This window comes from Emiliania huxleyi, assembly GCF_000372725.1.
Source record: "Emiliania huxleyi CCMP1516 unplaced genomic scaffold EMIHUscaffold_1156, whole genome shotgun sequence".
Classification (NCBI taxonomy): Eukaryota; Haptophyta; order Isochrysidales; family Noelaerhabdaceae; genus Emiliania; species Emiliania huxleyi.
The window spans coordinates 1-10,111 of record NW_005201467.1 but is presented as its reverse complement, the minus strand read 5'-3'; the positions used below and the strand labels follow the sequence as shown (position 1 = coordinate 10,111).

The following is a 10,111-nucleotide window of genomic DNA, read 5'->3' as shown; positions in this document are numbered from 1 at the left end:
GGCTCAACTCGACGTGGGTCTGGGCGGGAGACTGCGAGTCTGCAATCAGCACCGGGCCGCCGAGCTCGAATCTCCCCCCATCTCTGCCCACATCTCCCCATAGGCGAGTCGGCAATCGAGCATTGGGCCGCCGAGCTCGCCGTGCCGCGCGCTGCTCTCTGCTCCGCCAACCTCTCTCTCGCCGTCCAGCTCCTCGAGGCCGACCTCCAGAGCGCTGCTCTCGGCGACCATGGCGGCGGGGCGGCGCTGGGGGTCGTGCCCCCCTCCCCGCTCGCTGGAGTGTGGCAGGGAGTGCGGCAGGCTCTCCTGGGGCGGAGGCGGAGGAGGCTGGCCGACAACCGGTTCGACGCGAGGGCCACAAACTCCTCCTCCTCCGCCGCCGCCCCATGGGAAGGGCTGCCCCTCGCTGACGGCCTCTCCCCCGCCTCGCCCCTCGGCGCCGCGTGCGCGCTCACCTGCTCGCAAGTGGGCGCCGGGCCGTGTGTGCCGGGCTGGGAGCCACACCCTGTGACGGAGGTGGGGGGCTGCCACCCGGCGGACTCGCCGCCGAGGAGGCGCCTCTTCCTCTCCCCGTCTCTCGCCACTCTCTCCCCATCTCTCACCATAGGCGGGATCGACCCTGGAGGGGGAGGGCGGCGCGAGGCTGCCCATCGAGACCGCCCCCGTCGGAACCCTCATCCGCACGCCCACCGGCTTCGAGCCCATCCTCGGCTACCTGCACGCCGAGGTCTAACCCTAACCCTAACCCTAACCCTAACCCTAACCCTAACCCTAACCCTAACCCTAACCCTAACCCTAACCCTAACCCTAACCCTCGGCTACCTGCACGCCGAGGACTCGCCGGCGACGTACCTCCGCTTCTCGACGTCGAGCGGCGAGGCGGTCTCCATCAGCAAGCTGCACCACCTCCTCGTCAACGGCGCCTCCGCCGACCCGCTCGACGTGCGGCTGGGCGACGTGCTGCAGACGCCGCGAGGAGGAGCCGCCGTCACGCGCATCGAGGCGGTGCAGGCGCGCGGCGCGTACCACCCCTTTGTGCGCGGAGGCACCTACTACGTGGACGGCATCGCCGCGACCGACTACGTGGCCCTCGTGCCCGCCGCCGCGTGGCCGGCCGTGCGGGCCTACGTCGGCGCGCGCTTCCGGCTCGGCGCGCCCATCGTGCCCGTCGGTAGAGGCCTCTTCCCCAACCACGCGTGGGCGGTCAGCCTGCTCTCCTGGCTCGGTGTGCCGCTGGCGCTCTCGCGCGGCCTCTTCCCGGTCACGATGGCGTGCGGGATCGGCACCGAGCTGGTCAACGCGCTGGCAGCGTGGGCGTGTTCATTCTCTTTGCTCGGCTGTGAGTGAATGCGCCTAAATAAATAAATAAAAGCGGACACCTCTCTACTGTGAGATGGGACGGTAAAAAGGAACAGGCCCCCGCCCTTGCGATCTTTGTGCAGGGTTCTTTGTGGGTGTGGTCGGCGACTAGCCGGGGTCGTCCTCCCGATGGGGGGCTAGCACTAGCCGTCTTCCACATGGTCCCTCGGGTCCCTGCTGCTCCTAATCTCTTCGTACATCCTCCTGCTGATCTCCGCAAAGTCCTGCTCCCTCCCTCGTCTCGCCCTGCGCGTATCTGCTGCGCCTCACCGTCATCTGCCCTGCGTCGTCTGGCGACGGGTCCTCCATAGTCGGTCGAGGTCGCCGCCCTCCTCGTGCCTCTTCCCAACGTTCCCTCGGCGGCCTGAATGCGCCTGGCCGCGTTTATTTTGTAAAAAAATCTCTGACTTGCCAAGCAACGGTATCTACCGGTTCTGGCGCGCACTGGGCAGGCTTGGTGAGTTCCCTCTCCTCACTGTTCCTCACTCACCGCTCGCTTGCTTTTTTTTCGCTCCAGCCCTCCGGCTTACATAGTGTAGACCGGAGGCGGCTACGAAGCCTTCCACACTCCAAGCACCAAGGCCCCGTTGCCACAGGGGCTGCTCGCGACTACGGCTTTATACCCCCCGCGCGAGGACGTCTCTCCCGCGAGGACACCTCCGCTTCCCCGTGTGAGGACCTCTCTGGGACAGAGCCTCTGCGCTTCAGGAGTGCCGATGGGACGCTACTTGCTCGCCGCGTAAAGCCGTACTGGTGGTGTCGCTTTATTCCTCGTCCCTAGAAAGCCATGCGCACGGCGAGTGAATCTCGATGGGTCGGACAAAGAACAATCACCCACGGCGCCACTCGCTGAAGAACCCGTCCACAAAGCTCCGCACCCCTTCGCGCTCCCTGTAGAAGATAATGAGCGAGTACCGCACACCGCTGCGCATTCGGGTGACGCCGTGGAGGAGCCCCTTGGCGTGCACGGTCACCTCGCCCTCCTCCCGCTCCACAAGCTGCACAGCGTTAGCAAAGAGGCCCAACAGCCGTCCGCCCTCATGGCAGCAATCACCTTGAGTCGGATAGTGCTCGAGCTTAGCGTAGACGGAGTGTGCATGTGAGAGGCGGCTGTCAGGCGCGCGCGGGGCACCTGCGAGTGCCACGTTGGCAGTGAGCGGAGGCACGTCGTGGTGGAACATAAACCAAGGCCTCGTGTCCGCTGTGTATCGCCTCACGAACACTGAGGAGACGCGTAGAGCGCTCGCACGTCCTCCCAGCCCCTTGGCGCGAGGTTTCAAGCGAGCGAATTCCGTAGGCAGCTGTTTCAGCCGCGTGACCGCTTCATGGCCAATCAAACTTGTCAAGGCGTCCAGGTCTCGAAAGTCTAGCTGGTGCTCTGCAAGGCCGTCCACGCTGTCGGGACTACTGCCAGCGGCCTTGTCTACTGCGGCTCGCAGCGCAGCGCAGCTTCCATGGTCAAGTATTGACTGCCGACGCAGCAGCGCACTGTCCTCGGAAAGGGAGAGTGAGGCTACAGCTTCTCGAAACTGATCTTCTGCGAAATGTAGAGAATGAACCACGGCTCCAGCAGGCACAGAGGAAGGTGGCGCGTTGTGCGCTAGGAGCCGGCGTACTGGCATTTCCATTGCCAGCGCCTGTGAGACATATTTGTCAGAGACGCCTGTCAGCGTGTCCTCGGCGACGAGGGCGGCATCCGTGCTGTCTGCCGAGAGCCTTTGTGCGGCGGCAAAGTTGCCCATCGCGTGCGCAAGCTGGTGTGGTGTCGTGCCAGCTGCGCACCTCGCTTCGCGATTAGCACCGTGCTCACACAGCACCTTGACTGCAGGCTCGTGACCAGCCCATGCAGCCACGTGAAGCGCCGTTCGACCTCGACTGTCTGCGGCTTCCAACGCAGCACCAGCTTGCAAAAGCAGCTGCACAATGTCCGCCCTGCCCTTGTGGGCTGCCAATATTAGATGGGTGCAGCCCGTGCGTCCAACGGCGCTGGGATCCACGGAAAGCGCCAGCAACCGCCTGACCGCCTGACTCTCGCAGGCCGGCTACGTAAGATTTCACAACAGGGAATTTTACCACGCACTCGCGCAACCCTGGGCACGGGACTGGCGCGCACTGGCACTAACATAGGTGAGCTCACTAACATAGGTGTTTGTAGTGGTGCCGCTCAAGTTTCGGCATGGATTTCTTTTTCTGGCTCTCAGTCTGAGTGTGAGTGAGGGTATTTCAGTGTATGTAGCTCTTACGTACGTACCCGAAGGTGAACTGCTGACAGGTTTTGCGATGAGGAGCGATCCGACCGAACGTGGTATTCGGGTGATCAGATCACTACCACCGAAACGCAAGAGCACTGCGACGCATCGGGCTCATGCTAGCATCCACCTCGCGGGCCGATGAGCGATGTTCTGTCTCGAGAATTTTAAACAAAACGCAAGGTATCGCGATACACAAAACTACTCAAGCTGACAGCAGACAGGCTCGACACAGGTGCGAACTGGCGCGTGCTAGCACTATCACAGGCACACCACCGGAGCCGCCTAAGCGACTCCGTTAAGAACGGCAATGCACTCGGCCTTGTCCGAGTCGACCGCGCCCGCGTGCTTCTCACACTCCGGAAACTCCTTGGTCGAGACGGTCCAGTCGGCGTCGCCCTACGCGACGAAAAAGCCGGGTCAGAGAGGCGTCTGTAGACGCACGGTGCAGAATGCAAGGCACTCGCCGCCGGGGCGGGCGTCTCCTCCGGAAACTCGTTGATCGTCGACAGCGGCGCGCCGCCGGGCGCCGCCGGCTTTAGGGACGTGGCGACCTTGGTGACCGGCTTGAGCGCCGGATCGTTCTTGATGACGCTGGTCTCGTCAAAGGAGGCCTCCGCGCCAGACTTTGCCGCGGAGATGTCTCTCTTGATTTCGCCCTCGATGGCGCCGGTGGGGGCCGTCGGTGGGTCGCTCGGGCGCGCAAGCTTGGACCAGAAGACGGCGTTCGGGCTCGGCTCGTGGGCGGCAAACGTGGCCTTGGCCCGGTCCGAGTCGACCGTCTCCGCGGCGGCCGCGTCTTCCGCGGCCAGGTCTTTCTTGAGGATGCTCTCGTCGAGGGGCGCCTCCGCGCCGGACTCGGCCACGGTGACGGCCACGGTGACGGCCTCAACGGGTGCGTTCTTGGCGCCGCTCGCCTGTTGGCGGGGGAATGGGGAGCGTGTTGGGAGGAGAAAGGAGATCTGCGACACGCGCACACGCACCGCCTTTGCTCCGAGGAGCGGAGGTGACGTCGGCGCGGAGAAGAAGACGACCTTGATGCTGCCGTCTTCGGCCGGCATGATGCGGGCCTTCACTTCCGTCTTGTTCTCTGACATGTTGATCGAGTTCACTCGTACCTATGATCGGGGGCGGTGGATGGCGGGTGTGTGATATTCACGGTTGCGTGGGAGGGGGGGGGGGCTCCAAATTTAGGTCAAATTTCGTCAATTAAACTTAATTGACGAAACTTGATGACAATCTCGGGCAATCTCGGGTGGCGCATCGGAACGAGCGATGAAGCGACTCCACAAAGAGGTGCGGAAGTGTCATGCCGGTCTCGGAAGCGATCTCGGGTAATCTCGGGCAAATATTAAGCTAATTGACGAAATCTCGGGGTGATAACGTCAATTTAGTCAACTCGTGGCCCCCGGGCGCCTTCCCCCGCAATGATTACCCAGAGCATTTCCACGAATTTCGTCAAAGTTCCGTCAATTATGTTAATTGACGAAATATCTGAATCTCGGCCTATCTCGGCTAATCTCCTGCTCTGATTGCTGCACATCGTGTTCCGGGCCACCGGTGCTGCTTCTCTCTGCTCTGAGAGCGTCTTTGAGGGGGGAATCGAGAGGAAGGGGGGCTCAAGAGGGCCGCACCTACTTGCAGCGCACGCAGCTTGAGGCCACGCGCCAAGGAAACCGCGGCACGCCCGTCTCGCCCACGTTGTTTTGGATGGATCTGCGAGGGCGCAGGAGGCGGCGAGCGAGCGTCAGCAGCATAAAATGGGACGAGCAAGGCGCGGGCTCGTTTTGGGGGTCGCGGGGGCGCAGTAGGCATGAAGGCGACCCGCGGCCGCGCGCTCAGCAGCGCTCCGACCGGCAATCCGATTGTGCCAGATTCGCCTGGATCGTCGGAGCGAGCCGCTCTCGCGGCGGTCGCAGCACGGCGTGCAGCCGGGCACGGGCTCGCTGCAGTGGTGGTTGTGGGGCGAGGCGAGAGGGCCCGCGCGGGGGCAGTTCTCATCTCGCGCTGCGTCGCGCCGGGCGAGGGGCGAGGCGAGAGGCAACCATGGCAAAAGGCACCTGTGCAATCTGCAATCTCTCTCTGCTGAATTACCTGCAGAACTAAACAAAACAATTCCGCGCTCACAGCAGACAGGCTCGACACAGGTGCGTGAAGAAACACCTCGGCAGCGTCACACGCACCCCAGAGGCGGAGAGCGGCGCCCGCGAGGCGCGGGCCGCAGTTGTTGCCGGCGGAGTTGGAACTGCTGTGTCAATTGACACATCGGATCCCACTCCGCTGGCAGAGGCGGCGCTGGTACGAGCGCCACCATGGAGGTTGACGCAGGCAGTGGCAAGGGGGCCGCTGCTGCGGGCGGGCGGAAGGCACCGCGTCGCCGCCGAGGGCGGCGCCGTGGCGCCAAGGATGGCCCAGCGAGGCTGCTGCTTGACACGAAATAGATAGATAGATATACGAAACCACGACGACACACACCAACCAGTCGACTCGCATCGGTTGCCTGCTTGCCTCCATGAACGGCGGAGCTATTCTCGCGTCCACACCACACCTGGCTCCAACGTGGACACGCCCATAGCTCTCACACACACGAATTGCTGGTCGTGAGGAAGGAAAAAAGACCTCCTGCCTCCAACCTCCTTCCTTTTTGAGCAGGTGTGACGCCGCGCGAGCGACGCTCCGAGATCGCCCGAGATAGCGCGGCGCGGCCCCGAGATCGCCTGAGATAGCGCGAGATCGCCCGAGATAGCGCGGCGCGGCCCCGAGATCGCCCGAGATAGCGCGAGATCGCCCGAGATCGCGCGGCGCGGCCCGGGGCGGGGTGGGTGGGTTGGGAGCGAGGGGGCGGAGGTGACCAGTGCGGTAGATCGGTCAGCTCGAGGCGCGTGAGCCGGACTTGTGAGCCGGACCACCCCCTCTTGTTCTCTGCGTTGTTGAGCCAGGACTCAACATACTCGGGCTGTCGCCGTCCCAAACTGTCACTCCCCTTTCTCCCGGCCGGGGTGGGGCGCGCGCGGGGGCGGCGGGTGTGCGGCGGGTGTGAGGGATGTCTGTGAGCCCGAGAGCGATATGCCATGTCCGCCTTGCGTTTGTTCATAACATCGAAGGCTAAGCTCAAAAAAAAGAAATCTGCGCGCCAGCACCCTTCTGATCTTGGAGCACTTGGAGGAGTGCAGTCAGTAACTCACATCCAGGGCCGGGAGCTGATTCGTAGCTTTCATCGATGCGTGCGGTACGCTCCAAGGCTTGCGGGGACGGTTTCTGCTATCCGTACCATCGCGTAGCTACCGCCGAGGAGAGCTACCACCTGGCAGTAGTCGTGGCTCTCTGCCTCACTTTCTCGGCAGCGCTGCTGGCGCCTCGCCTTGTGGCTGCTGCACTGCACTCAAGCTTGACCGCGCGGGCTCCTCAAAATTTAGTCACGATTGCGCTGACGGGTGGGCCTTGTGCAGGCAAAACCTCCGCACTGACAGCGCTTGAGGCCAGTGCAAAGTCCGCCGGGTTCCACCTGATGGTCACCACGGAGATAGCGACGCTTATGAGGGCGGGCGGCTGCGACGAGGCCATCACTCCGGCGCTTGCGTTTCAGACTTCGCTCGTCCGGCTGCAGGTTTAGTAGTAGTAGTAGTAGTACGAGAAGAAAAGCACCGCCCGGCGCGCCTCGTCCGCCGCTCGCTCTGCCTTCCGCCTGCTTGCCGCCTGCTCGCGCTTTCACACCCCCTTGGCCTCCATGAGAACACACGGACGGAACCGGCTCTGAGCCGAATGTCCTGCTGCAGGTCCAACTCGAGGACGCTCTGGCCGCCGTCGGCGCAGCGACGGATCTGCCTACGATCCTCATCACCGACCGTGGCGCGATGGACGCCAAGTCCTACATGTCCCCGCATACATGGAGTGCGGTGCTCGAGGCCATCGGCGCCACGGAAGAGAGCCTCTTGAGCCGATACGACGGGGTGATCCACCTTGTCACCGCCGCGGATGGGGCGCCACAGTCCTACAAATGGGGCAACGTGACGGACGACTCCGGGCATTGGGTGTATCGCAAGGAATCGCCCGAGGAGGCCATCGTCACTGACCGCAGGACACAGGTGCAAATGACTCTCCCTCTGCGTACCTGAATACGCCTCTCAAATGGTTTGTTTTCAGTCTTGATTTGCGCGAGCAGGCGGCGTGGGCTGCGCATCCGCGCCGCGTCATCATCCCGAATGCCGGCTCGTTCTCGAACAAGACGAAGCATGCGGCCATGGCGATGCTGATGATCGCCCACGAAACCCACCCAGGGCTGGCCTCGGCGCGGTAGTAAAATGACACCCCAAGGGAGGGGTGGGAGAACGGCACGCCGCCACCGCGCCAGCCTCTGCGATATGGCCGTGTGCAGAACGAGTTGAGATACGTAGCTTCTGTGCAGCGCGCCCTAGCCCTAGCGCCGCCTAGCCAAGCCTGACACAGAGCACACTGAAGCACACCGCAAGTGCTGAAGCTCGCGCGAGCCATGCCCCATGCGTGCACCGGTGTTTATCATCGTGATCAACCTGTTGACACTGTTCCGTGCGACCCTTAAATCCACTTTGACTTACTCTCTCTCAACTTACGGCTTTATTTCAAGAAAAAAAACCAAGAGAGTAGTAGGAAGGCGGGAGAATCCAAAAAAGAAAACCAAAGAAAAATCCGTACGTCGTCTCTAAAAAGCCTGCGATTCTTGACTGCGGATGCAGAGCTCGTGCCACAGAAACACAACGAGCGTGCCTCGAGTGCAGCAGCCCGGCCATCGGGCGACGAACGGCACGGGGAGCCGCCCCGGTCCTCTCGGTCCTCTCCTCAGGACAGACGGCCCTTTGAGTCGGCGGGCGGCGCGGCGCCGCTGCCCAGAGTGGCGCCGGTGCGCAAGTTGGTCCCTCCGACGGTGCGTCCTCGCGAGTAAAAGCCGCCGGGGTCGGGCAGGCCCACCAGCCCGCACTTGACCTCGGGCGGCGGCCCCTTCGCCGCGGGCGTGACGGAGCTGGCGTCGGCGCCATGCCCAGCCTCAAGGGCTGGGGCGAGCCGGAGCCTGGGCTCAAGGCGGCCGGCGTGCTCGAGAATTAGGCGCTTCTGCATGTGCGCCGCCGCAGAGAGCTCGGCCTCGCTCGTCGCCGAGAGGGTCCCCACCTCGAGCCACTCCTCGTCGGCCGCCGCGCGGGCCCAGGCGAGGGTGGTGGCGCCGCCGGCCGCGACCAGCGCGGTGTGGGAGTCCCACTGCCGTTTCGCAGAGAGGCCCGCGCTCTTTGCGGCCCGATTGGCTGCCTTGCTCGCCGCCTTGCCCGCTGGCTTACCCGCCTTCTTCCCCTTGGACGGCGAAGCGGCAGCGCCGCCGAAGCCCGCCATCACCGCAGGCGGCGCCGAGCGGCCGCTGCTGACGCGCAGCGACGCCGAGCGGCATGTGGGCGACAGGAGCGCGGCGGGAGCGAGAAGGGCAGATATGAGGTAGACGGACATGAGCCAGGCGTGGCGTGGCTGTCTCGCTCACCAACGCGTGGTTGAGCTCGCGGATTTGGGTCCTGTTTGGGTAGGGTAAGGCATGCTGTGGCGTGTGTACTTGTTACGTGAAAACCCGCTGGGACCCGGACGCCAGCACACACGGCTAGATTTCATGGCGGGCCGCCTAGGCCCTGGGGTCGGAGGCAGAGTCGGTGGGGGTGCCGCGTGCGGCGCGGGCTTCGCTGTCGGGGGCGTTTAGGGCGGGGTCGGGGAAGGAGGGTGGGGTCGGTCGCATTGGCGGCCGCGCGGCAGTGGCTGCGGGGGGGGCGGGAGGAGGTGGTGGCGCCGACCGCAATGGCGGCCGAGGACCCGACGTCGAGCGCCGGGCGAGATCGCGAGGGTCGAGGGTGAGCTCGAAGCCGAGGGCGGCGGCCGAGTTCTGGATGGTGAGGGCGTCGGCGGTGACGATGGCGGCGGAGATGGCGGCGGAGTGGAAGGTGTAGTGGCGTGTGGGCGGTCCAGCACAAAGACACAATGCTGAATCCGCACAAGAACTCTTGGATCCCATCGACATCGTCGGGTTCGCCGGCGACTCTTCACCTCTGCCCGAAAAGTGCCTCGGCGCGCTCGAGGTACAGCGCAAACGCCCTGTCGAGCCGCGCGGCGTCCTCCGCGTTCGGCTCGATGGCGGCGGACGTCGGCGCGTCGTGTCGCTCCGCGATCCACGCGCCGAGGTCGGCGGCGCCTACCGAAGGACGTGCTGTGGACGTTGTCGGAGCAACTCTCGGGCCGGCGTGCCGAAGTCGGCGACGGCCGCCCGCGTCAACGGCGGCCGCCTGCAGCGCCGCGCCGAGCGCGGCCGACTCGGGCTCCAACGGGCACGCGACGCGCGCGCCAAACGCGTTGGCAACGGTCTGGCGCCAGAGCGGCGACCGCGCACCGCCGCCGACGAGTCGCACCTCGAGGAGGGGAGGTGCGTTGAGGGCGGGGTGTGTGAGGGCGGGAGGTGCGAGGGCGGGGGGTGTGAGGGCGGGAGGTGTGAGGGCGGGAGG

At 64.5% G+C, this 10,111-nt stretch overlaps 6 protein-coding genes across 6 annotated transcripts; 1 reads left to right on the top strand and 5 right to left on the bottom strand.

Annotated features, from left to right (window-relative positions):
* Window positions 1-98: 98 nt before the first annotated feature.
* On the bottom strand, window positions 99-1,365 carry EMIHUDRAFT_373036 (hypothetical protein). Its single transcript, XM_005791071.1, has 2 exons — window positions 819-1,365; window positions 99-711 (listed from the first exon to the last, which is right to left on the bottom strand). Exon 1 carries the CDS (start codon window positions 996-998, stop codon window positions 819-821), a length of 180 nt encoding a protein of 59 aa, XP_005791128.1. The 5' UTR covers window positions 999-1,365; the 3' UTR covers window positions 99-711.
* A 1,703-nt stretch (window positions 1,366-3,068) lies between these two features.
* Window positions 3,069-3,377, bottom strand: EMIHUDRAFT_47764 (hypothetical protein; the record flags this gene model as incomplete). The annotated part of the gene is made up of 1 exon (XM_005791070.1): window positions 3,069-3,377. A coding segment is annotated over one exon (309 nt), but the record flags the coding sequence as incomplete, so codon positions are not given.
* A 405-nt stretch (window positions 3,378-3,782) lies between these two features.
* On the bottom strand, window positions 3,783-5,327 carry EMIHUDRAFT_446899 (hypothetical protein). The gene is made up of 4 exons (XM_005791069.1): window positions 5,309-5,327; window positions 4,592-4,726; window positions 4,049-4,525; window positions 3,783-4,007 (listed from the first exon to the last, which is right to left on the bottom strand). Exons 2-4 carry the CDS (start codon window positions 4,703-4,705, stop codon window positions 3,894-3,896), a joined length of 705 nt encoding a protein of 234 aa, XP_005791126.1. The 5' UTR covers window positions 4,706-4,726; window positions 5,309-5,327; the 3' UTR covers window positions 3,783-3,893.
* Window positions 5,328-6,828: 1,501 nt separating this feature from the next.
* EMIHUDRAFT_251702 (hypothetical protein) lies at window positions 6,829-7,905 on the top strand (the record flags this gene model as incomplete). The annotated part of the gene is made up of 3 exons (XM_005791068.1): window positions 6,829-7,215; window positions 7,385-7,693; window positions 7,771-7,905. 3 exons carry the CDS (start codon window positions 6,829-6,831, stop codon window positions 7,903-7,905), a joined length of 831 nt encoding a protein of 276 aa, XP_005791125.1.
* A 120-nt stretch (window positions 7,906-8,025) lies between these two features.
* Window positions 8,026-9,077, bottom strand: EMIHUDRAFT_251701 (hypothetical protein; the record flags this gene model as incomplete). The annotated part of the gene is made up of 2 exons (XM_005791067.1): window positions 8,026-8,137; window positions 8,563-9,077. 2 exons carry the CDS (start codon window positions 9,075-9,077, stop codon window positions 8,026-8,028), a joined length of 627 nt encoding a protein of 208 aa, XP_005791124.1.
* An 87-nt stretch (window positions 9,078-9,164) lies between these two features.
* On the bottom strand, window positions 9,165-9,973 carry EMIHUDRAFT_460444 (hypothetical protein). The gene is made up of 2 exons (XM_005791066.1): window positions 9,871-9,973; window positions 9,165-9,804 (listed from the first exon to the last, which is right to left on the bottom strand). The coding sequence occupies exon 2, from the start codon at window positions 9,631-9,633 to the stop codon at window positions 9,244-9,246; it is 390 nt and encodes a 129-aa protein (XP_005791123.1). The 5' UTR covers window positions 9,634-9,804; window positions 9,871-9,973; the 3' UTR covers window positions 9,165-9,243.
* Between the last annotated feature and the right edge of the window lie 138 nt (window positions 9,974-10,111).